This window comes from Nothobranchius furzeri, chromosome 18 (genome assembly GCF_043380555.1).
Source record: "Nothobranchius furzeri strain GRZ-AD chromosome 18, NfurGRZ-RIMD1, whole genome shotgun sequence".
Lineage (NCBI taxonomy): Eukaryota > Metazoa > Chordata > Actinopteri > Cyprinodontiformes > Nothobranchiidae > Nothobranchius > Nothobranchius furzeri.
This window is the reverse complement of record NC_091758.1, coordinates 19,367,515-19,394,486: the sequence shown is the minus strand read 5'-3', so window position 1 is coordinate 19,394,486 and position 26,972 is coordinate 19,367,515. Positions and strand designations below refer to the sequence as shown.

Here is a 26,972-nt window from a genome sequence, read left to right as displayed (position 1 = left end):
TGATTTAATTTTAAATAGAGTGCCCAGGTAGCACATAAACAATGCAATTTAACGGTTTTCTTAAAGTAGGAACGTTTAACCTGTGCGGCCAGAGCGCTCTCCTTCCTTCTGCTCTGCGTAAACCTGAGCTGATCACCTACTTGTGCATAATCAAATGTCTATAGGGGACAAGATATAGCCATGATGTTCACTTTTGCCTCAGACCGACTTATTGCTGTTTTATGGTGTGGCTGAATCTGCGATCCGCTGCCACGCGGACTGGAATAACAAATGCTGCAGTAACAGAACTTGTGGTCAGGTTCATGAGGAGTCACTGGCTGGAGCGGACCCGACTCATCCCAGAAGCTAATATCTTAATTTGACCTTGAATGAAAAATAACCTCTTAAAAGTTTTTATCACGGTGGAGGCAGCGTTCATTTCTGCCTTCAGTCTTGACGACGCACCGGAGTTAAAGCAGCGTGCGTGCTTATTGAATCTGTGTGTGTGTGTGTGCGCACGTGCACGCGCGCGCGGCACAGCCGCTCAAGTCACCGCGTCTCGTTATTGGCGCTATTTAAACCAATGTTGTAAAATTACTTCTGCCCAGCCCAGATGTGCTCACTTGTGCACCCGTGAGCCGTGGTTCCGCTGGAACACGTCTGACCTCTGACAGACGCACTCTGAACTTCAGATCTTCAGCGCGCTGTCAATAGCCTGAATGGGAATCATTTCTTGTTATTTAGTTACATCCATAATGTTCTGTGTGTGAGGTTTACAACGTCAGAACACCTGCATGAGACAGGGTGTTAATTACAATCTGCCAGAATGACTCGCCACCTTCAGATTCCTCCAACACCGTTAAAAATGATCAAATACGGAACATATCGGCGTGCGCAGGCCAGAGTGCTGAAGCTCGGCGCATTGTTATTATGAAGCTAGGGCACATGTGGAGGACACGCGTGCGCGCAAAAATATACTTGTTTTCAATTACATTTATTGGGCCCACTTACTTTTTCTTCGGCGCACCCACAAATGAGTTTCTATGCTAATGGTGACATATGACAGACTTCTCTGAGCTCCGCAGCCATTACACTTTTCACCTCGCGCACCCCCTAGCGGCAGCTCGTGCACCCCCAGGGGTGCGCGCACCACACTTTGGGAATCCCTGCACTTCAGTAAAACCGCACGGCTCCAGTAGGCCGTATCTTGCCTCTTAGGACTGTTTTACTTTTCCTGTTTAGCTTAACTCTGATTCATTCCCTCTTTCAGTTGCACCTTGGAATATTTTGTAGCTTTTTTGGTTTTATTGGTGTTTTGAGCAGGTTTCATCCAGGTTCTCCTTTACCTGCCATAGCGATTTTACTTCTTCTCTTTGTCCTTTTAGTCGTGTATTTTATGCTTTGGTTTTTATGCTTTTTAATTGTCCTTTAGTTTTTTGCTATTTTTCTGTTTTTGAGCCTCTGGCTTTTTATGTCCAGCACTTTGGTTAGCTGACATGCTATTTTAAACTGCTTTATAAATAAAATGGTATGGTATGATAGGGCTTAAACATCCTCTGACCCTATTACTAACTAATAATTTTTTAATGGTAAGGTCCTCTCTGAAAGGAGTTTTATTGGGTACCCAGTGGTAGCGAGCATCGTCGAGTGTCTCCTTGGAGATGAATCTTCTCTCAGCACAAAAACAAAAAACAACTGATCCTAGTAAAACACATTTGTTCCAGCTCTTCCGTATGAAATCAGGACTACTCCTGGAAACAAGTGATGCATCCATGAATTGACCAGCTGGTGGCGTTATCTTTGTCCTGATGAATACTGAGCCTGCTGGAGAACGCTCTGGACAGGATGGGACATTCCTCCCAAACTCTTACCTGATTGGTTAGGGTAGAGCTAACACTTGATTTATTTTCTACCCGTTCAGGATGAGCCACAAATATGCACAAATGGTGTTCTGCTGCATTGTATGATACATCTATATCGGGTTTTATTTTTTTACCCATCAGGTACATTGCATAGGTTTTTCATGCGGTGCAGGAGGCTGTTGATGGACTAACCAGAGCTCTGAAGTTACTCCGACAGTCCTGGGACTGTTGGGCTTATATGGCCACGTGAGGTCATGTGACTGCAGGTGGCTGGAAGCAGAGACTCTGAGCTGCGGCCAGCCTCCGAGTGACCCAGAGAGCTTGAGGAACTCCAGGAGGGCTGGTTAATTCTCCAGGAGGGGGCCTGTTATCCTGGCCAGCACAGCCAAGCTCCTCCTCCTCCTCAGCACGTTTAACAAGCCAACATTCCTTCTGGGAACTTTCAGTCACAACTGTGTCCTTTAACCATTTGAGTCAAAGCCTTGGATAGTCACACCTGTCTGAATGCACTCATTTGGGTCCCTGAAACAAGCACACACGCACGCACACACGCACGCACACACACACACACACACACACACACACACACACACACACACACACACACACACACACACACACACACACACACTCACACACACCCTCTCTCTCTCTGCTGCTGCTGTTTACACCCTACACACCTTTTACCTAAGTTATCAGGTTTCTGTCTGTAGCTCGGGGATCTGGTGTGATGAAGCTGTTTGTTTCCACGTGCAAATAAAACCAGGCTGGCTGTAATCAGATGCATTTTTCTGGCCTGCTCTGAAGGTGGGAACATCTGAAGGATAAAATCTAGTGGCTGACATTTTCTGCAGCTCTGCCTCAACAGTTAAAATCTCAAACATAACATGCATAAAAATGCCAAATTACAAAAGATACACCTCTGAGGCACCACTGAACTCTGAGTGAGGAAAACACCCCTCTCAGTGCAGCGTCCACGCTTTACCGGGTTAGATAGGTTGGTAGGTTATTGCTTTAAACTAGGGATGTCCCGATCAGGTTTTTTTTGCCTCCGAGTCATTTGATTTTGAGAATCTGCCGATATCGAGTCCCGATCCGATACTTTCGATACATAAAAAAAAGCAAAGGAAGAAACCGTTCCAGAATGTTCCTTATTTTTTTTATTTAATTACCTTTTTATTTTAATTTTTAACAACAGATCACTTCTGTGAGGTAGCTTGAACAATCAAGTAATAAACAACATTAATTCTTAACTTTTGGACTTATATACTTGCACTTGGATAGTGTATTTACTAGTGTGTTTATATATATATATATATATATATATATATATATATATATATATATATATATATATATATATATATATATAATTTCAGAGACTTAATATCAAATTTGTCCTTCATTCTCATCCACCTCTTCATGCGGTTGCCACCTCTAACCCACATTTCCCGTTGTTTCCCTCCACATTAGCTCTGTATTTTGTACTCCTTTACTCACAGATGAATAAATGTTAATATTTTAGGACTTTTTCCGCGACGCGTTCTTCAGTCTGTTCTGGGTCTGCCGCTAAATATCTGTTTACTTTTTAACAGAGCTACAGCGGTGCTGGTGACGAATATGCAGGAAGCAGCATCCTGACCAATCACAAGCTTGCGGTGTCTGTCACTTTCGATGGATGTTTAAAATTTTTGGGCATGTCTCTCACAACCCCTGAGAACCTGTTGGAGAGCTGCACTGACGCAGACGGAGAGGTATAAATCAGGCTTGAGTCAAGCAAAGAGTCCTGGAACTGTCCAGGCCTGCGCCGAACACGCACCGGTCTCCATTGCGGGCAAGTCCCTGGCCTGTTCAGCACTGGCATCAGGGGATGGGAGCTTCCTCCACTGCCTCCAGTCTGTGGCACAGGAGCTCGAGGTGGATACGGTGCCAGTTGGTCCTTGTGAAGAACCACACTCCGCCCACGACCAGGCAAGCAAACCCGAAATACCGCCTCAAAGGTCTGGTCCACGATCTCCCTAGATCCCTGCCAGTGATACATCAGCTTGGGGGAGAGCCCCCTTTTCCTGGTTGGGCAGTACACCCAGACCTTGTCTCCCGGTGCAAGGGATGGTCTGTGAGCCCTGGAGCCATACGCCCTCTTCTGGCGGGCTCCCGCCTCCGACAGTGATGTTCTCGCCAGCTGATGCACCTTTTCAAGTCATTCTTTCAGCTGCCGCAAGTAGTCCAATTCCGGGACACCCATAGTCTCTGGCTCATATGGTGGACCAAATACCAAGTGTTCAAGAGCGACCTTGAAGGAAAACGGTACCTCAGGACAGAGGGTGTGCTCCTGGTGTAAATGTTCACCTCTGGTCTTTTTTCTAAAGCAGCGCATGTTCAGGCCTTTTCCCTCTACATCCCTGCACTATCCAGTGTTTCCCCCAAATCCTTTTCACTCGCTCCGATTTCACCACATGTCCACAAATTGGCACACATCTGAAATCCAGCCCTTCCACTCTAGAGTTTACTGGTGGCCGTTTAAACTCGCCGTGCACCAATTTAACCGTGATGTCATGCTGGAAGTTCCACAAATCCAACTCGCCGGTTTGCCTGCAACTTAAGTGGCTTTTGTCGTCGGCAGCTGGAAGCAGGCTGGTCAGAGACAGTACTGGCTTTCATAAACGCCTGGCTCTGCTCCTGCAGGTCCTCCTCCAGCCTGGCGTTTGGGCTTTGGGTGTAATTAACCCAGGAACTAATAAAGAGGCGTTTGCAGCAGGGTGCGCCATGGGCCCACTCATCATGCCAGCTTCTGTTGGGCAGCAGAAATAGCTCCAGATGTTTTCTGCTTGGATAACAAAGAATGCTAGGATTTTTACACCTACTGCATTTGATACAATGCTCCAGTGTGCTGCTGGTACAACAGGGAGAGAGCAGGGTTCAGAGTTGTTAGCATCTAGAGGAAAGCTGAGAGGTGAGTCTGTAGATAAACCACCATCAGATGGCTTTAATTGGGTCTTGCTAGGATAACTCGCTCACACCTCTACAGCGTTGGTACAGAGCCACCGTTTCATTCACCGCTTTGAGTTTAGCTAGACACCCATCTGGCTCACGATGGACAGACGGAGTAAAGAGACGAGTGTTTGACCAAGCTGATCGTGTTTGTCCTTTTTGTCCTGCAGACGTTTACAGCGTGGTGCAACTCTCACCTGAGGAAAGCAGGAACGCAGATCGAGAACATCGAGGAAGACTTCCGGGATGGGCTGAAACTCATGCTGCTGCTGGAGGTCATCTCAGGTTAAGGCTCAATTTCTTAATGAGATTAGCTGGATTTAGACGGCATGCTCTTTGGATAGAAGGTCCAGCCATACAGGAACGTGTTACATTTAGTTGTCTCATGGAAAGTTTTCAAGTACTTAAATGTAATATTTTAGCATAGAATGAGATTCTGTCTTCACTTCAGTGAGTTTGTATTTTTAACCAGTCACTGTGCTGCCCGTGCAAAAAATAAATAAATAAAATGGATCACTTGTAATCTCAGTTTTCTGCTAGTTTTAGTGAAACCAATCCCCCTGCAGCTCTTTTAAGAACATGACTTAATATTAGGGGAATAAATGCAGTTTTTAGGGCCTATACTGATTTATGATTTACCCGCCAATACAGTCTTTGGCTGAGAGCGACGATCGGATAACTTTTATAAAACATTAAAACTGATGATTGGGTGATGTTGGGGTGAACAATCCCAAATTAGAAAATTCCTGAAGAAATTTTGAAAAGGGACCTGTCACCTGGCACAGGACGGTGCTAATGCAAAATGTAAAAAATGCCACACACTCAGAGTTTGAAACAATAGTTCGATCTGCCCAAAAGTAGGAAATCTTTCAGCACACCTCCCACAGCCGCGCCGCTCGTTTTGATACATAATTTGTGGGGGGTGCATTCAGCCGTTCAAGCTGCATTAACGTCCACGCAAGAACAAAAACAAAGTGTTAACCCCCCAGGTGTAAAACAACGAGGGCCCTGCTTGCTGCAGCAGCAGCTCCCTTAATCATTAAATTCAGTTTCTAGAAAGAAAATCTGTCACTAGTGTGGATTAGCACTCAGTGATGGTGATTTCACAGCTTAAAAATCCGTCAGACTTCTGAGTTTCAGGTCGGCAGATTTCTAATTTGGCAGAATATTGGCTGTGTCCAATCGCCAGCTGACCTTTTTGGAGTCCTTCTACAGCTGGAATAATTTCAGATTAAGATGGCTGCCATAGTCGACTCTAAAATGGATAGATACTGAGCTACCTTCTGGTGTTGCAGCGGCTCCGGTAAAAGCGGAAAGTCGTCCTGATTTCCTTTTGCTTCCAGGTGAACGCTTGGCCAAACCAGAGAGAGGCAAGATGAGGGTCCATAAGATCTCCAACGTGAACAAAGCGCTCAACTTCATTGCCAGTAAAGGAGTGAAGCTGGTTTGTATTGGAGCAGAAGGTAAATGATGTCACAGCATGACCTCTGACCTTGTTCAAACCAACTGTTCAGTTTTGATTTTAGTGAGCAAAATCACCAGGAGCTGCTGTGCATAATTTTCTCTCTCTCTCTCTCTCTCTCTCTCTCTCTCTCTGTCTCTCTCTCTCTCTCTCTCTCTCTCTCTCTGTCTCTCTCTGTCTCTCTCTGTCTCTCTGTCTCTCTCTCTCTCTCTCTCTCTCTCTCGTTTGATTAAATTAATATATATATATTCACACCACATGATGGAGCTGATGTGGTGTTTAGTGAGATGTTCAGCTCTGAGGCCTACGATGGAGGATGTCCTTCTAATTAGGGATGCACAATATATCGGTATCGGCAGATGTTAGTCGTTTTTTCAGATTCAGATTCAGATTTCAGATTTATTGGCCAAGTAAAATTACATTTACAAGGAATTTGTCTTCGGTAGATGTTCGCTCTCTAAAACATACCACAACCATAATAAATGAGAATAAAAATACCTAAAAACACATAAGAACATGTATACCCACACACATGTTCATTTACGCACACACCTATATACATATATACATACCCACACACACACACACACACACACACACATATCCATAAGCATACTGATTAAGTATTAAAAACAATAGTTAAAGGATGGTAAAATAATCTACAGATTCAGGAGAGAAATGGCTGAAGGAAAGAAACTGTTCTTGTGTCTGGTGGTTTTTGTGTACAGTGATCTATAGCGTCTGCCAGATGGGAGGAGATGGAAGAGAGTAGATGCAGGATGTGTGGCATCTTGGACAATATTCACTGCCTTTTTCCTGGTCCTGCTGATGTACAGTTCCTGGACAGAGGGCAGTTGGGCACCAATGATTTTTCCTGCTGTTTTAATAATACGCTGTAGTCTGCATTTGTCCATTTTTGTGGCTGACCCAAACCAGACAGTGATGGATGAGCAAAGTATGGATTCGACTGCAGCAGTGTAGAAGATGATCAGCAGCTCTTGTGGTAGGCCGTACTTCCTTAGTTGCCGTAAGAAATACATCCTCTGCTGAGCCTTTTTGACGATGGAGTTGATGTTTGTTTCCCACTTCAGATCCCTGGAAATGATAGTTCCCAAGAACTTGAATGAGTCCACCATTGACACTGGGCTGTTGGTGAGGGGGGGCAGCACTGTGGGAAGCTTCCTAAAATCCACGACCATCTCCACAGTCTTAAGGGTGTTAAGTTAGAGATTGTGCTGACTACACCAGACCACCAGCCTCTCAAATTCTCGCTGATAAGCAGACTCATCACCATCCTGGATGAGCCCAATGACAGTGGTGTCATCTGCAAATTTCAGGATTTTTACAGCTGAGTCATTAGAGGTGCAGTCATTGGTGTACAATGAAAAGAGCAGTGGAGAAAGGACGCACCCCTGTGGTGTACCGGTGCTGATCAGCCTTGTGCCAGACGTAACATTGTTCAACCGCACATGCTGGCTCCTATTTGTCAGGAAGCTGGAAATCCACTGACACATGGCAGGGGAAACAGTGAGCTGAGAAAGCTTTGAGGTGAGGATTTCTGGTATAACGGTGTTAAAAGCAGAGCTAAAATCCACAAACAATATCCTTGCGTAGGTCCTTGGTTGATCAAGATGTTCCAGGATGAAGTGCAGCCCCATGTTAATTGCATCATCCACTGACCTGTTTGCCCTATATGCAAACTGCAGGGAATCCAGCTGGTGGCCTGTGGTGCTTTTAAGATGGGACAGCACCAAGCGCTCAAAGGACTTCATGACTACTGATGTCAAAGCCACGGGTCTGTAGTCATTCAATTCTGTAGGGGAGGATTTCTTCGGTACTGGGATGATAGTTGAGCTTTTGAAGCATGATGGAACCTCACACAGCTCCAGCGATCTGTTGAATATCGTTGTGAAGACAGGTGCTAGTTGGACAGCACAGGTCCTTAGGCAGGAAGGAGTTACTCCATCTGGGCCTGGTGCCTTCCGTACTTTCTGTCTCCTAAAGATGTTGCAGACATCCTCTTCCTTCACAAGGAACGCAGCTTGTGAAGGAAGAGGAAAGAGGAGTAAGAGTTTCCAGGTGAGGGGTGGCGGCTGCCGCTATGCTGGAGTGGAGGAGGGGTGTGACATTCCTTTCCTCAAAGCGACAATAAAAGCCATTTAGCTCCTCAGCAAGGCCATGATTAGCATCAGAAATGGAGGATGGTCTCCTGTAGTTGGTAATTTGCTGAATGTTTCTCCACAATAATGTGGGGTTGTTGGCTGTAAACTGGTTTTTCAGCTTTGCTGCATACTTAATTTTAGCAGCTCTGATCTCCTTGTTCAACGTGTTCCTGAGTGATTTGTACAGAGGCCTGTCTCCTGCCCTATAAGCCTGCTCCTTTGCCCATCTCAACTGGCTCAGTGTCGCTGTAAACCATGGCTTGTTGTTATTAAAGGTGCGAAAAGTCTTTGTTGGCACACACACTTCCTCACAGAAGGTGATGTAGGATGTCACAGTGTCTGTTAGCTCGTTCAGATCACCGGTGGCATCTGCAAATACTCTCCAGTCCGTACAATCAAAACAGTCCTGTAACTCCTCTTTTGCTTCATTTGTCCATTTCCTCACTGTCCTGATGGCTGGCTTTACAGATTTTAGTTTTTGTTTATAAGTGGGGATAAGATGAATCAAATTATGGTCAGAGAGGCCGAGAGCTGCACGAGGGACAGAGTGGTATGCCCCTTTTTTGACATATCGGTCCCTCATCTCCTTCCTCCGCTTATTCGTCCGGGTCGTGGGGGAAGCATCCTAAGTGGTGCCTCGCAGACAATCCTCTCCCCGACCACGCCTGCCAGCTCCTCAGCTGGGACACCCATGCGTTCTGTGGCCAACCTAGAGATGTATTTCTTCCAGGTAGTCCTGGGTCAACCTAGGGGCCTCCTGCCAGCAGGACATACCCAAAACACCTCCCGAGGGAGGCGTCCAGGAGGCATCCTGACCAGATGCCCGAATCACCTCAACTGACTCCTTTCGATGCAGAAGAGCAGCGGCTCCACTCCGAGTCCCTCCTGGATGTCAGAGATCCTCACCCAATCCCTAAGGCTGAACCCGGCCACCCTGCGAAGGAAACTCATTACGGCCATTCGTGCCCTAGATCTTGTTCTTTCATCACCCAATTCCATCACGTATCAATCCGATGAATAAATCTTGGCTGATATTAACAACAACCCCTTCACCAAGGGGGGGGTGATGTGTATTTGTTTAGTCATGTGACGGTCATTGTAATCATCTCAGAAGCGTAAACGCGTGTGTTGTGTGTACATAATAAAGTGAATTCAGCTTTAATAATTTTCATTCTATACAAAATCTGCTGATTTTAGAAGCATTAATGTCAGTAAATCGGTATCGGCAAATATCGGTTATCGACCACAACAGTGATATTAATATCTGATATCGGCATAAAATTTTCATATCAGTGCATCACTACTTGTAATGCACTTTTCTGAAAGAATTTGAGGATGCTCGTCCCTATTTCTATTAGAGAGTAGTCATGTCAGTAGTAGACTAAATGCCCTGCTTTTGTACTTTAGAAATAAAAGAAATTGGTTTAATATGTTTTAAAATGTAGGAATTCATTGCTATAAATATTGGATCTCCCCGAGTCGCAATAAGTTAGATAAAAAAAAAGGGTATTTTCTAAATTATGAGTGTTTGAAACATATCAGGTCAGAAGTATCAGAAATCGGTGTCAACCTTCAGAGCCAGAAATGGTGCATCTCTGACCCGTTAAGACCAGTAACCGTTTCATCACTGATCTAAAACCATAATCTCTGCCTCAAGGCTCCTGGTGTCGGTAAAACTAGAACAGTTTCTGAGACTTAATGTTCCCTTTCTAAATCTGGAACATTCACATTTATGATATATTTAACATAATGTTGATGCCAGTCACAAACTGAAACAAAAAAAGTGTAAATTAATAAAATCATGGACAGTTATCTTACCAAGTCTTAGGAGTTTTAGCAGACAGCTTCAGAAAAATTAGAGTAAAATGACCCTTTTATGTATTGGGACCAGTCGTTTTACTGCAGAAGAAACTAAACGCTTTTTTCACAAAATTGAACCCGTTTTGTTTTAGATGACGAGTGTTGACTTTTCATTTGAACAAATCATCAATGTTCTCTATTTTTCTTTTTTGAATTAGTCATAGAATGTGTCTTTTGGCGGAACATCTTGGTTTAGAGCTAAGCCGAGTGAAGGAAGTTCTCTTTAACTGTCCAGTGGGACGTAAATGAGCATTCCAGATGGATTATCTTCCTGGAATCTCCTCCTGGTCATCCAGCTCTATCCTAGCTGAGGTTTTAGCCGCGTTGGGGAGATGGAACCTGCTGCAGGGCTACAGATCTCATCGGTGGGGTTGGATCAGTCATTTTCATTAAAGCTGAGCTCAACATGATCCACAAGTGCCACCGTGAAGCAGCTCAACTCCTGCCTCTTAACTCCGGCTGAGCGTCTTCCACACCGCGTTACATATCCAGACGTCTGAGTGACACGTCGCCATCAGTTTGACCGTCACAGCCGAGCCGCCACGCTCTCAGCCTTATTGGATTAGAGGAGAAACAAATGATTATTGAAGGCGGGCAACAGGATGACCCGTTAAAGGGGATTAACATCGACAGCTCAGATGACGGTTCATTCACAGCCTTCAGCTGCAGACACTCTGACCGCTTAACACGTTCCAGTGAGCGTCACACGTTCTGTTAGTAAACTCTTCATGGATGGAGCTGCATAAACACCTACTGCCAACCGGGTCATAGCCTTTTCACTCTTTAGCATTTAAAATTTGCATTTAGTGCTGTTTTTTTCATCATGTTTTAGGTGGAAAGAAAAGAGCAAACAAATGTTATTCTGGAAAATTATACTTTTGTGTTCTGAAATGTGCAAAATCTATTTGCAATCACCTCAGACATGAAAAGATGAAAAAAAAAAAGACTTTTTGCTCATTTAAAGGGACAATATGGAAGTTTGACAGTCAAAACATGTATAGAAATAATACATTTTTTCTTCATACATTCTCCAGTAAGACGATGGACTCTCGTGCAGAAGACCTGGGCTCGATTCTGGATATGAATATAGTTTATTTAGAGTTTCTTTTTTACATTAATGGTATATTTTTTGACAGTAAGATGCCCACATTTTTATTTGAGACTCGCCGAACGGCATTGAATTCACAGATAAAAAAGATGTGGGTTCAACTTTCATTTTGGAACAATTTTTCAAGCAAGGGAAGGGAATGATCTGAGCATGCAGCAGGACTAACCCATCATAAACCTTTGTCGGCTGTGCTGAAGAGAAAGGTACAGAACCAAATTATTTAATTAATTAGCTGCGTGTTCTCCTGTCCTCTGTCCTCCTGCCCCCCCCCCCCCCCCCACACACACACACACAAAGGACTGTCTCAGCTGTTATTTTCGTTAAGGAGTGTGCACGTACAGCATGCGCGCCTTGTGCACGAGCCTACTATTGAAGCTGCCGTTACGCTTTTGGCCTGAGGGGGCAATCGCGAGCATAAAAATTCAAAACTCCGTAAAGTCCCTTTAAATACAAATATTACAATACAGACGTTCATATACTAGTGTAGGTTAGTGTGAATATTAAAACTTAAGCAAGTAGGCCCTTTTGACCCATATGGGGCTGAAGCTTTATGGTAGGAAATGAGTAAATTTTAGATTAGCGTGTAAAATAAAGTCTACCAAGCTGTTGACCTAATAGTTAAAGGGTTAATCATACTGCCATTATATTAGACTAATTTATTCATACTGCCATTATATTAGCCTAATATAATGTATTACATCCTTTTCTATTTAACCTAAAGTTATTAGTGTCTACAGCACCGAGTTTTCCTTTTACTGCTGCTGCTCCTCACAAAAGCAAAACCCGTACAGAGATGTTGAACGTTTAAATAACTGGAGATGGATTAATAACTTTGGTCTCGGATCAATGGGCTCCAACCATGAAGAAATTCTTTTCCAACAGCCTTTTAAAAAACAGTGGTTGAGTTTGAACTTGCAGCTGTTTTCTCGAGTGGAAACTTAAACCTTTAGAGGAAAACTGATGTTTACTTAACCTTTAAATCAGATTTGATGATTGGTTCAAAACACCACATACCCAGATGTTTCCTCAGAGATTACAAGTGTTTGTTACCTGGAGAGGTTACTCTGCGTTAGAAAGATTGTTCATAAAATCCAGTGCATTATTGAATTCTACAGAAGAGAACTGGGGCCACTGAAAAGAGGAAAAAAAAATTCTGACAAAAAAATCAGAATACTTTTTCTTCCCAGTGGTCCCAATTTTCTTCCGTATTTTATCATTTTTATTCCTTTGCAGGTCAATAAAATGCCTCTTTTCCTGCAGTGTGGACTTATCCCTATAGCCAACATGTTGCTAATGCATCAAAACAAATGCAACCTTTTCCTGCACAGCAGCCATCAGAGTGATCCACCTTTTAACAAACTTTACATGCATGTTGATGTTTTAGGTGCACACCCGCCACCATGTCATTCTTTTCACTGCCTCCCATAAGCCACATGTGAAGTGAATTATTTTAAAGGTGCACTATGTAGAAAAGAAGTAAAAAAAATGACATCCTGTGGTAAAATTTGGTTACTGCAGCCACTTAAAACAACTCTGGGGCTTTTTGCCTGCCGTCGTCAAATTACAATTGTGGGCGTTGCAGCATAAACTCGCAGGAGACACGACAACCCCACACTCACTGATGATTAACAGTAGTTACATCCCTCCTTTCTTTGTTTTTAAAGGAGAAAAACTGACAATCCTGCAGCCAGCTGGATATGAAATATGTTTCAGTATAACCTTCCTTCCAAAATGACTGAAACATTACTCTTTTTGGATTTTCTCACTGTGAAATTCTCACTATATTCTTAAATACTGCAGGTATAATGTTCTTTTGTTGTTCAAAAAGCAGGTTTATAGTCAAAATGCATGTTGTCACCTGAGATCCTCTGAGACGTGCATGCTTGAAAACAGACATTTTTTATGCTTTGAGATGGAAAACAGCACATTGATAACATGACTGATGCATAAAAGCAAAAGAAAATTCACATATTGCCTCCATTACATCACAGAACAGGGTAAGACTGTCACTTTTCCAGATTTCTAAAAATCAAACTCCAGATTGCTGCTTTAAAGGACTTTTGAGAAAACTGATTCAAAAAATGAGTCGGTAAATAACAGAAGGGGGTAAAATCAACCATAAAATGACAACAAAAGTAGTTCTGCAGGTATCTGACGTCATTGTTGCTTTGGTTTCCTTTTAGAAATTGTTGATGGGAATGCTAAGATGACCCTGGGAATGATCTGGACCATCATCCTCCGCTTCGCAATCCAGGACATTTCTGTCGAAGGTAATCTTACATTTTGCATCTTTAAAGTGACTGTGTGTAGTCTCTTGTCACCAAGGCGCAGTATGAACATTTCAGGGTAGTTTTACGCCATATCACCGTGACTGTTGCTAGTTTAAAAACCATTACGGTAATAGTTATCTGTGGAGCAGAAAGCATGCAACCTCGGCCTGACTTCAGACGTCGATGGACCTTCAGTTAATTCCATTGAGAGAATGCAATGCCGATTGGTTTTCTGGTGCTGTACTGTCCGGTTCTGCTCGGGGTCCTGCGCCTGTAGATGACCTCATCCTACTTTGGCAATACCGCTCGGCCAAAATATTGCATCTCTTTCTTGATTCTGTTCTTTCACATCCATTTTGGAAAGAGTTAGAAGTTTTCATTAAATTCATGTTTCTGACTGGCTAAATGATTTGAGCGTGGTAACGTCACCTAACACAAGATATAGGACATCGTCGTAAGGTCTATTCAAAATAAAAACATTTTTTTCATTTACACCTGTAGAAGGTGGCTGCATAATCTTCTTTCAATTGCATATGCTTGTATGGCTGATGTGTCTTGTTCTGGTATGGATGACTGTGTGTTCAGAGTTATGTTCTGCAGAACAGGAACCTGCTTAAAAAAACATTTTTTAATTGAGGCCTGATTGTTTTAGTCTTTTCCTGTTTAATAAATTTGAGTGAATGAATATCTTCCGTAAGTCGTACATCCAGCCAATCATCTAGTGTGATGTCTTTGACAGGTGCAGACCCTAGACCCCGCAGCCTATGTACTTTAGACCCGATTTTTGTGGTTATAGAGTGCTCAGCATATATAAGTACACCCCACAACATTTGTCAGAAAACCTTTCGTTTCCTTTCATAATCAACATTTGAGATACCAAACTGCAAAATACTCCCACATGTGGGCCGTTGATTGCAAACACAAGAAGTGATTTCCCTAACAAATCCATTCAAGCCCATGTTGCAAAAATTATAGTCTTAGGAGAAAAGCCTCGCTTAAGACTACAAAATTCAAATTAACAGGCATTCAACCACAGGTGAGTGTAATGATTCATTTAAGAGGTGTCCAACAGACAGGTGACTATAAAAGGGCATTACTTAACAAAGAAAAGTCCTTCCCATTTCATGCCGTCATGAACGGCTCCACGTGGAAGAGAAATGTCACAAGATCTGAGAAAGGAAATTACTTCTTTACACAAGAAAGGTGAGGGCTACAAGAAGACCAGCAAAGCTTTACATATCAGTGAGAATACTGAAGCAAAAGTGATCCAAACATTTAAGAAAGATGGAGGTGCAACCATCTTGCAGAGACGTCCAGGCCGTTTGCAGAAGTTAACATCTCGACAGGAGCGTCTTCTGCTGAGAAGGGCTGAAGAAAGTTTACTGCCGTTATCTAAAGCAGTAGAAAGCCAAACTGGAGTGACCGTTTCCCGTGACATCATACGGCGCACGCTGCAGAGGAATGGCATCGGGGTATCGTCCACGAAGGAAGCCTCTCCTAAAGCCCATGCACAAAAAAAGCACACCTAGGATTTGCTAGGGCCCATGCTGAAGGAGACGAAGACTACTGAGACTCTGTACTCTGGAGTGATGAGACAAAGATCACTGTTTTTGGATCTAATGGTTTCAAAACTGTGGCTTCGTAAAAGTGAGGATTTCAAAGAGAAAGGCATGGTGCCTACAGTGAAACACGGTGGTGGCGGTGTCCTTATGTGGGGCTGCATGAGTGCTGTTGGGGAGCTGCCTCTCATTGATGGAATGATCCCAACAATGTACTGCTCTATAGGAGAAGATGCTGCCATCACTCTGTGCACTTGGTCGTTGTGCACTTGTCCAGCACGACAATGATCCTAAACACACATCTAAAGCTACTGTTGCTTTTCTGAAGAAGAACAGGGTGAAGGTGATTGGATGGCCAAGTATGTCTCCTGATCTGAACCCAATCCAACACCTGTGAGGAATTCTGAAGCAGCAAGCTGAGCATCACTCTCCACCCAGCATCCAGACTCTAAAAGAGGTTATTCTTGAAGAATGGAGAAGCCGCCAACTTGTTCATTCCTTGGTGATGTCCTTGAAAATCATGGAGGTCATACAAAATACTAGATGTAGTAGTTTTTGTTACGGGGTGCTTTCATTTTTGCTTCAACAAATTTTAGTAAAACTGAAGATTTTGTGATGTAAGTGATATTATTAACCTTCATTTAATTTTATGGAGTTAAACAAGTGTTCAATAAAACCCAGCCTTGGGAAAATACTGGAAATAGTTCTTTTGTTTATTGAGCTGCTGATTAAATTTGTACTTTTTAAAGGAGGCGTACTCATTTAGGCTGAGCACTATATATTACAAAGCCGCCAATATTTTTCAACAACGTTTTGGTGGATATTACCAGAGATTAACGGTAAAAACTACACATTGTCACTTTAAGATTTAATTGGGCTAATAACTGAGATCTCAGTGTACCTGTGGGGTCTGGTGTGAGATCGGAACGTCAACCCGGCCTGGTACCTGGTGAGATATCCCAGCAGTCACACAGGCTTCCCATTCACTACACCTCGACTTAATCCACCACTAAACAGAGATTAGATTAGAGTCAGAGTAAACGGTTCTCCGGCCTCACAGTGATCCCTTTCCCTGATCCACAGAGACGTCTGCCAAAGAGGGCCTCCTGCTGTGGTGCCAGAGGAAGACCGCGCCCTACAAGAACGTCAACATCCAGAATTTTCACATCAGGTAAAACTGGACTTGTTGGGCTCCTCTGGAATGATGATATTCTTTTTAACGTTGTGGATGAGTGTCTTGTTGCCTAATGGAAAGACTTGTCACAGTGAAGATGACTTCCTGTGTGAGACACCAGGAAGTGATGACAGACACGAGCTCTAGATTTCATGTGAGATATGATGGACTTCCGTACACCGTGCATTTGTCCTTAACTTAGGAGCTAAAATGACTTGTTTGCAGTGCAAATAGACTATCCACACTTAATTTATATATTACTCACTGTGAATGGCTTATTTACAGCTTTTACACAAAAACACTCCACAGAATATCAAGAGTATCATCAATAGCAGCAGGGTTATGGATCCTCAGCTGGACTGGAGGCTTGGATGCTTCTGTGTTGAATTATTGATGAAAAAGGCCGCTGTGGTGTTCAGATGTGAATGAAAGCTGAGGCCAGACCTAAAGGTGCAGCGGAGGTCATTTCAGGAGAAGGTAAAAGGCGAGAAGCAGGGACTGTCAGAGCGTTTGATGTGGTTTCTGTCTCACTAAATCTCAGCCAGCAGAGGCAGGTGAGACCAGAAATGATACCGGTGTTTTTATTTTATTTTTATTTTTTTTGCACTTAAGAAATAAAAAGCTTGAGGTGGCTTTGTAAAACATCCCTTCATGCGCTGCAGGCTCTTTCTCTGGTAGGGGATGAATTTAAATAACCTTTCTTTGTAGCACTGGAAGTGCTGAGCATCAATTTTCCACAACTCGGGATTGATTTGGAACAATTTCTGAGTCCGCTGGGTTTCAGAAGCAGGGACGCCAATCAATGAACCAAAGAAAACCAAACTAAAAATATTCCCATGCTCTCTGGGAGATCTATCCTCCAGCTCCAACCTGCTGTTTTTACTGGTGCAAAAACTGTGATATTTACATTTTTCTCAATAGAAACAAGCAAAAAACCCACAAAGGGAAACACTGATGGAGGAACATTCTGACATGTTTTAGTCTGAGAACAAAAACTGACCTACATGTAGTAAATGTCTTGAAACTTGACTCCTCAAGGAGGAAACCAGTGAGAACCTGGTTCTTTATTTACATTATATTTAGATTTTTGAGTTTATTAAACTGGAGCCTCACATTTGTTGGTCTTCACAGCAGGAAGTCCTGCCAAAAACTTAATCAAGGATCCGTGTCTGTTCAGTGCACCAGGGTATCACAGAAGAAATCTGTTTTCCTCTGATAACATTCCCGGGATTGTTGCGTGGCAGCAAACTGATTCCCATTTTCTTGTGTGCTTCCCTTTGTTTGTGTTTAAGTTATCTGAATAAAAGGGAAGTCTAGCTGTAAGTGACATTAAGAACTGTCTTTTTATCTCACTTCCATCCCAATGACCACTTCCCAACTTTTGCTCCCTCAGCTGGAAAGATGGTTTGGGTTTCTGCGCGCTCATTCATCGACATCGTCCAGAGCTCATCGACTACGGAAAGCTACGAAAGGTGATTGTATTTCCTCCAATAAATCACATTTTGGTCCAAAAGTCAAAGGTCTGATCTAAAGTGTTGGTGGTCGACAGGACGACCCGATGACCAACCTGAACACGGCCTTCGAAGTGGCGGAGAAGTATCTGGACATCCCTAAAATGTTGGACGCAGAAGGTGAGCTGTGAGGGGACCCAAACCTCTAGTTCTGCTGCGAAGGCTGAAAGAAAAAAGCTTATATATTACTGTTGTACATATTAGTATTTGGAGTCTATGCATTGTAATTCTGTAAGCTTTTACGTCATTATCGACTTTAAATGGTCGCTCAGATGAGAGCAGATCAGCTGCACTGTGAAACTTGACAAACTGCCATGCTGGCAACCATCTTCTCAGGATGCAGATTTCCAGGATCCAACCTTCGAGGTTTCACATCAGCACCTCTGAATCTTTCTACATCTTTGCGTGGCCCTCGTTTTTCCATTATGGTGTCATTTTGGCAGAAATTCCTGTTCCAGTTCACCCCTTGATGCACCAGAAGTGCTACGGCCAAGTTTATTTATAAGGCACTTGCCTAACCCTAACCCAGTACAAAACGGGTATTAAGCTACAAGTATAAGAAACGAGGCGATCAATAAACATGGAAGACAATAATCATAAAATGCAGGAAATAAAACGCTATAAGAAGTGATTTCAAGCTGCTACTGGTGAAAATTATGCTTGAATCACAGAATCTGTTTTGGGAACTTCGTAGTTTTTTATAAAAGAGTTATAGAAAAAATTGTATTAACTACTTTAAATTACGGAGCTTGGTCTATGTCCCATTTCACACCAGTTGCATCGTGACACAAATATCCTGCTGGGCCTGTTCCATCCCATAATATCCTCATCAGGAGCTGGGGGTGGGCTTAAGGAGACCCCCTCTGTTTGAGTGGATACTTGATCCTAAATGACTTGGAAGGGGTCAGGGGTCATAACTGGGCTCGTCTGTTTGGTCTAGCTGTTAGCTCATCAGTCCCATTTCTGGGTGTCATCCTCGACTCCTCACCATCCTTCCAGTCCCACATAAACAATATTACCCGGTCTGCCTACTTCCATCTACGTAACATTAACCGCCTTCGCCCCTCCCTCACTACTCACTCGGTCACCATCCTTGTCCACAGCCTCATCACTTCCCGTATTGACTACTGCAACGCTCTTCTCTTCGGTCTCCCTCACAAATCCCTCCATAAACTCCAACTTATCCAGAACTCGGCAGCCCGCATCATTTCCAGAACTCCCTCCTTCCACCACATCACCCCTGTTCTTCAGCAGCTCCACTAGCTCCCAGCCACTTCCAGAATCCAATTCAAAATTCTGCTATGTACATTCAAAGCCATCCATAACCTAGCTCCCCCGTACCTCTCAGACCTCCTTCATCCCTCAACCTCCACCCGTTTCCTCAGGTCCTCCTCCTCCATCCACCTCTCTGTCCCACCTTTCTGTCTGATCACTATGGGGAGCAGGGCCTTCAGCCGCTCTGCTCCCCAGCTCCGGAACTCACTTCCTCCTGACCTCCGTAACATTGACTCCCTCACTCTCTTTAAAACCAGACTCAAAACCCACCTGTTCCGTCTAGCATTCCAATAATTACTCTCTTTGCTCCAATCTGTCTGTTTGTTTTATGCTGTTCTATATTTTATTGTTGTGTATTTTATCTCTGTAAAGTGTCCTTGAGTGTTCAGAAAGGCGCTGTTGAAATAAAATGTATTATATTATTATTATTATTTCTCCAAACAGAGGTTGTTCAGGTTGCTCTACCTTTTACACAGAAACCAGTTAAACATGGACTATTTAATGTCATTTATGTGAGTTCTACTTCCTGTTACATTTAACTGTTCTCTAACACCTTTGACCCTTCCCGACCCTACATCCTCCTCCCTTCCTGACCTCCACTTCTCCCCACAGATATTGTAGGCACTGCCCGTCCAGACGAGAAGGCCATCATGACCTACGTCTCTAGCTTCTACCATGCCTTCTCAGGAGCGCAGAAGGTATCCTGGATGCAGCGTGTCCCTCCTCCTCCTCCTCCTCCTCCTCCTCCTCACACCCCTCCCCCCCTTTTATCTCCCTCTGTGTGCGTGTCTCCTAACGGTATCCTTCTCTCTGCAGTGCACAACCGCTCCCTGCAGGGGTCACTCTCCTTTACTTTTCCGCATGGTTCACGCCACGCCACGACACATGCATGACGAGACTTGAGTGTTTTTAGAGGCGACGGGCACAAGTGTGTCTCCAGTCTGCCGCGCTGTCCCGGTGCGACCGTTCCTCAAACGCAGCCCTGATTAGAGCTTGATTGAATCTGAATGCAGTGGGAGGTGCGGTGATGTTAATCTGAACTGAATGACGAGGAGGATTGCCTGTGATAACAGCCGCGGTTGACACAGATTGGCCCGAAGTCACTCCTGAGGGGAGGTGGAATCGTTTAAATGGATGGTTACGCTCGGCTTTCAGAGCGACGCCTTCAACAGCGAGTGAAATGAAAACTGGCACTTCAAAGTCAAACAAACGCGTCAGCTGTTTGATGTGAGAGTCGCTCCTCTCCTCTCTCTGCCAGAGAGAACTATGGAGTTGATTATTTAACGGTAGTTTGCATCCGAGGCAGGAAAAACGACATGTCTTATCGAACATTCCAGCTTCTACTCGAGCACGTTTTAATACAAACGGCCTCATTTGCTTACTTCTTTTTAAAACACACGACCACAAGGACACACCAAGTCCATTTTTCTGCTGGTTTAAACCCATCATTACCAACCATGCCCCGTCATAGAACAGAGGTTCAGGTTCATCGTCCCTCTTCTCCCACTGCTGTCGCTCTTCAAGGCAAAACAAACACCAGTGCTGAGCATCAGGTGGACTGGAGGTGACCTGTGACTTGTCATTTTGCCCCCTGCTGGACATTTTTTGTCTCTGCACACTTTTACTCTGCATTTCTCTCCCCTCTGTCCTCTCTCCCTTTCCTCTGTTCCCTGGGCAGATATCATTAGCACCTTGAGGCCAGATGAGAAGGCCGTCATGACCTATGTGTCGTGTTACTACCACGCATTCTCAGGCAAACAGAAGGTGAGAAAAGCAAATTGGAGGCTAACTGGCTAGCAGCGAACTCACAGCCTCCAGTAGTTTAGGTGTACAGCTTTGTTTGGCACCATTGGCAACCTTAAATGTGTGTTTAGGAGGCTAATGGACCAAAGAAATGTTGGATCTTGAATGCTGTTTGTTTTTATGGTAGTTTCATTGTAACAGAGAGACAACCACATGACCTCTTCCCTAGGTGTTCCTGAGGATATAATCCTCCTGGGTTGTGTCTGAAACTCCTCCTCCAGGAAGTGTTCAGTACAGTAGCACCAGCAATTTTCAAGCCATGGCCTTGGCCACACCTTGGGGGGCACCCTTGGTCCATGAGACATCGTGACCTCATACCCGACCACCTCAGCTGGCTCCTCTCCATGTGGAGGACGGTCTTTAGTCCTATAACCGTATTTAGGTGAAACATCAGCCGATTTAAACGTTCTCTGTCCGCACAGCGCCGTGGCTGCGGTCCGTTTCAGAGAGGAACGTGATGTTTTGACTTGTTTGGTAACCAACAACAAACGTATCTAGATGGATGATAACAGATCTGTCAAAGCCATTCAGAGCTTCTGATTGTGATGACTTGATTCATTGTGAGCAGCTTTACAGCATAATGACTATAGAGATCTCTCCCTGCACACCCGGTGCGGTGCGTCATCTCAGAGATGCAGCAGAGTCTCTGTAGAGGAATACAAACCCTCACATCTCCCGTGTTTACAGTCGTTCTCAGATCCACGTCCTCGTGGCCCCGGTGGTCCTTCTGAGGAGTCTGGAAGCTGCTGTTTGCTGGAACACTTTGATGGTTCTGGCATGGGTTTAAGTTAGGATCCAGAGCCGGAGGAGCAGTCCGACACCTCCGACTGTAGCCTAGTCAGACATTCCCTCATGAACACCTTCAGTCTCGCTTCTATTGGACTGGTTTACACTTTCAAATATTCATATTTGTTTTCTAAAGATAGCCACAAATGATGTCCGGAGGTAAAATGCAAATCCATCTATGCCTGATTCTGATTGACTTATTAATTCATTGTTTTTAATCTTACAATATAATGAAAATGTCTTAAATTTTTATTTATGACACGATTATGATCTAGCTAATATTATTATTCATTTTTGTCCTTTTGTTCTTAAAAGGCGGCCAAAAACATTTCACCGCATCATAAATTCATTGCATTTTGCATTGCTGTTTTTCCTTAGGAGGATAAAGATTAGGTTAATCAATTAATCCATTTTATGGGTTACCTCATAAAAAAGGTCTTGATTGATGTTATTTTTCTAGTTTTTTCCTCTGCTGCACAGCAGCTGTTTAAAGTCAAATGCTTTCTGGCAAATGTGCTGCAAACAGCCAGCTCAGCAGTAAATGACTGCAGCGTTTAGCAGCTAAAGAGCCTGGATTTCCCTTCAGAGGGGGCAGAGAAGCATGAAAACGCTGGATCAGGGTGGATGGAAACGGTACAGCTCTGAGAAAACGGGCAATGAGTGTTGGCTCATAATAAAAATACATTTATTGGTTATTATAAAAAATGTTTTGGTATTACAATTGTATTTTTGTATAATTTAAGCAGCATCTGTGGAAGAATATTTCAAATTTTCACAATAAAAGCCACTTCCTGTCTAAGAAGCTTTATAGGAGCTTTTGAGGGAACGCTCACACAACCTGGCTCTCCATTTAAGGCCGCTCCTGAATCCTGAGCACCAACTCAGTCCAGCCGAGTTTTCCCTGAGATATTTAGACCAAAGGCTCGATGTAGTCCAGCCTTTGGGATGCCAGCCTCTGAGCTGTGAAGCAAGGTAAGAGGGACTCGCGTTAAAGAGCAACTTAGCATGGGTCTGCGCTCCATGAGGGGGTTTAATACGCCACTTCCTCTTTTCTCTGCTTTTAGAGTTTATCTGGATTGAATTTCGTGCTGCTTTTTTCATACTTGATGCATGCCATTTCAACTCCTGCCTCTTATTTTCTCCAGAAACACACAATCCTCCATTCAGTTATTCAACAGATAAACAAGTGGGCGCCGTCGTTGCTGTATTAGTGGACTCACACGTTAGCCTCACCGTCATGACCCTTATGGAGAATTATCTGAGACAGGAAATGTGCTTTTGCTGCGTCTCACCTTGTTTCTCCCTTGGCCCTCGTCGTTTAGGCGGAGACGGCAGCAAACAGGATCTGCAAGGTGCTGGCCGTCAATCAGGAGAATGAGCAGCTGATGGAGGACTATGAGAAGCTGGCCAGTGACGTGAGCACCCCCCTTTTCCTAGAAACACCCTGCATAACCCCCCTCCCACACCAACCCGTTCCCCATCTCCTTGTTTCTGAGCTGATCCCGACGTTCCTGTGGGGGGTTGTGCTCCGATCAGGACTAGATAGACATGCTTTAAGTTTACTTTCTCACATCCAGACTGGCCTATTTATAGAGTTTTTTTTCCCTGTAATTATAATTATTTGGCAACTGTTTGAAAATTCAACAAATATAATTGATATGTTTAAAATTGTGTTTGAGCTGAAGGGAGTTGTTCTAAGTTGAGTTTAATGTAAATAAATGAGGATAATTATACTTTAATCAAATTCTCATCAAAAAGTGAACAAATGATTACTTTTTAAATTGCATTTATTATTTTATATAGTCCATGAATTGCTAGACTTAGTTTATTATAAACATGGATAGTTGACTTCTCAGTGGTGCGTTCGTAGCTTTTGACAAGCTCAGACTTATGAGGTCTACCCATGCATTTGAACGCATCGTCCAGCAAGACTGTTATAGTCTGACTTTTGAAAAAAAAAATTTTTTTTTATTTGCTTTAAGAAAAGTGAGATTTTGAGCAGACTCCTGGTGTTGTCCTGCTTCAGCCTGAGCTGTGAGATAAAGCAGGAACAGTTTCAGATACATATTAGGTTTAGAGAACTTGGAGTTTAATGCTAACCACTGATTTAATTCTGTTCTTTTTCACACATCAATTACATAAAATACTTATTTCTCTTCCTCACTGCCACGATTCTCCGATTTCTTCACGGTTTGAACTGCACGTTTCTTGCCTCTTTTTTCCACCTGCTTGATTTTCCTCCATCTGTGCCCCTTTACCTATAACCTTTCACAATGCACACACACACACACACACGCACGCACACACACTTGCCCAAACACCACCATCTCTCCAGCTGCTGGAGTGGATCCGTCGTACCATCCCCTGGCTGGAGAACAGAATGCCCGAGAACACCATGCAGGCCATGCAGCAGAAGCTGGAGGACTTCAGAGACTACCGACGCCTCCACAAGCCGCCCAAAGTTCAGGAGAAGTGCCAGCTGGAGATCAACTTCAACACGCTTCAGACCAAACTGAGACTCAGCAACAGGCCCGCCTTCATGCCCTCAGAGGGAAAAATGGTCTCGGTACGTCGCGGTGGATTATTTGTGAGATCTGAAAGTTTCAGATCTAGTTTTGCTTTGTGCAAAAAAATTTTAAACAAAACTTCTTTGCAGCTTTAATGAGTGACGTTGGCCAAAGAGCTGCATCGACTTACAAACCGTTTAAGTGCAACAACAGAATTTACACTGGATTCTAGTTAAGTAGCCATATAATATTGAATGAACTCTAATGCAGCTTTCACAGCAGGTCTGTCCAAATTTAGCTTTAAATAGTTGTATTAATGAAGAGAGTCAGATCCTGAGGAATCCGCTTTTCCATCCCAGTCTAATTCAGAAGTGTTTATTCACCGAAGTTCTCCGGTATTCTCTGACCCCGTGCAGGACATTAACAACGCCTGGGGAAACCTGGAGGGAGCAGAGAAGGGCTACGAAGAGTGGCTCCTCAACGAGATTCGCAGGCTGGAGAGACTCGACCACCTAGCTGAGAAATTCCGCCAGAAAGCGGCGATTCACGAAGCCTGGACCGAAGGTTGGGAACGTGTGGATGTTTTAAAATAACGTATAGTTCTTTGCATGTGGAGCTGGAGTGTGTGACACTTTAACATCCCTCTTGATGTTGCATTTGCTCTGAACCTTGCCCTGTGTCTCAGGTAAGGAGGACTTGCTGCAGAAGCGGGACTACGAGACGGCCTCTCTGTCGGAGATCAAGGCCCTGCTGAAGAAACACGAGGCCTTTGAGAGCGACCTGGCTGCACATCAGGACCGCGTGGAGCAGATTGCAGCTATTGCCCAGGAGTTAAAGTAAGACATAAAAAAACTAGAGTGGACAGGCTCTAAACGGCCACATAAAGATGATTAATGTGACTACAAGCTGCTGTGATGCAGATAATGATGATAAATCTCCCGTTTTGTTCTGCAGCGAGCTGGACTACTACGACTCCCCCAGCGTTAACGCTCGCTGCCAGAGGATCTGCGATCAATGGGACTCACTGGGAGCTCTGTCCCAGAAACGCAACGAGGCTCTGCAGGTGAGTGGGATGAGAAATTCTGGGGGAGTCCTCAGGGATCGGAAACCTTAGAGTCAAGTGTCTTTTATTTTTCACATCTTTGTTTTCTGCAGCTTTTTATTTTCTTTTAAAGAAAACACGGCTATGAGTCAAAGTGTCTGTTTTATTTCATAAGAACATATCCCCCCAAGTCCACCTGATCGTTGCGAATCTGCTGTATTTTTCATGCTGAACAGAGAACTGAGAAGCTGCTTGAAACCATCGACCAACTGTACCTTGAGTTTGCCAAAAGAGCAGCTCCATTCAACAACTGGATGGAGGGCGCCATGGAGGACCTGCAGGACACCTTCATCGTCCACACCATAGAGGAAATCCAGGTGAGCAAGGATGGAAAATTGAGCTGGAAATGAGAGAGATGTCGTGTCTCATGGATCTGGTCGAATTGAGGATTTAAGTTTCCACACAGTGTTTTTTCATTAACAACAATAAAGTTGTTGACGCGCCTTTTTCTCATGAAGAAAACGAGACGCTGACAAACTAAAAATAGCTCTTTGGTGACAAAAACACGACGACGTGTGGGAGTTATGTTGCAGAGACTAGATGAAAATCATGCTCAAAAGGAAAAATTCTGCCCGTCTCACAAAAGTAACTGTGCTGCTGTCCGTGTCCCACCAGCTGCAGGCGACGCACGTATTCTGCTGGGCGGACCTGCTTCAGCAGCTGAGTGAAGTTGGCCCCCCCACCCTCATCAGAAATCCAGCACAAACGCAGCACTAACCACTCTATTTGATGTGGGTTTGAAGCCAACTTCACTCGTCACTCCCGCATGAACGCACAGCGCGCAGCCGCTCATTGGTGCTACTAGGAGTGACGAGGCTACTTTTAAATCCATTCGTAAAATTAACACGTTTATTTGCCGTCTACTTCCTGAAAAAGTCATGATTTTGGGCAGATAAATTATAGAAATGACGAATATTTTAAAGCCAGTGTGTCTCTCTGTGCTCCCTGGTTCCTAATAAAGGGTTTAAGCCCATCTAAATGTTAATGAGCATCACTGTTGATTCTCAGGATCAGAACTGGGTTATCTATATTAATTGTGTAGACTCAACACTGCAGTTCTTATGGAAAAACATTACTGCATTTAAGTAGGAGGACTTTGCCAAAATATACATGTAAATACACTTAAGATGGAAGTCTGATACCTCAAATAATAAATGACACATGTCTTTATTTCTATTTAAATATTGTGTAGAATACTCTGTATGCTCCCTAAGAGTCCATTCTGTTATGAAAAGAAAATCATGAATTTATTTTGTGAAAATCTACAGAATAATGCAAAGATCAGCGTCAATAAATTATATACAGTATAGTGGTTTTTAATAAAGTATAAAAATAAATAATGCCATTCTGTTTTACATCTGAGGCAGCTAAGATTGTGTCCCATAGCCCTGAAATAAATGATGTTGCTATGAAACTCACTCCTGTAGCTCAGAGTGCACGTCTGACCTATTAATTAATTTAAGACTATTACTCAGTTTAATATTTTTGTACAATTAAAAACAAAAATATTTGTGGACTAAAACCTTTTTGAATTTTTGTCCACTAAGACTATAGACTAAAA

General features: G+C 43.6%; 1 protein-coding gene across 5 annotated transcripts in view; it reads left to right on the top strand.

The window, feature by feature from the left end:
* The window catches only part of actn1 (actinin, alpha 1), a 74,554-nt gene that overhangs the window by 34,893 nt on the left and 12,689 nt on the right, over positions 1 to 26,972 (top strand). For 3 of the 5 annotated variants that reach the window (XM_015969175.3, XM_015969174.3, XM_015969172.3), the window contains exons 2-14: positions 5,003 to 5,117; positions 6,176 to 6,295; positions 13,608 to 13,694; positions 16,337 to 16,424; positions 17,821 to 17,899; positions 17,977 to 18,058; positions 19,826 to 19,911; positions 23,125 to 23,217; positions 24,138 to 24,368; positions 24,726 to 24,873; positions 24,995 to 25,145; positions 25,264 to 25,372; positions 25,588 to 25,728. In XM_015969175.3, coding sequence (XP_015824661.1) covers positions 5,003 to 5,117; positions 6,176 to 6,295; positions 13,608 to 13,694; positions 16,337 to 16,424; positions 17,821 to 17,899; positions 17,977 to 18,058; positions 19,826 to 19,911; positions 23,125 to 23,217; positions 24,138 to 24,368; positions 24,726 to 24,873; positions 24,995 to 25,145; positions 25,264 to 25,372; positions 25,588 to 25,728 — 1,530 coding nt within the window. Of the gene's footprint in view, positions 1 to 5,002; positions 5,118 to 6,175; positions 6,296 to 13,607; positions 13,695 to 16,336; positions 16,425 to 17,820; positions 17,900 to 17,976; positions 18,059 to 19,825; positions 19,912 to 20,891; positions 20,978 to 23,124; positions 23,218 to 24,137; positions 24,369 to 24,725; positions 24,874 to 24,994; positions 25,146 to 25,263; positions 25,373 to 25,587; positions 25,729 to 26,972 lie in introns of all 5 variants that reach the window. The other 2 variants (XM_015969176.3, XM_015969173.3) reach the window with 1 other exon arrangement.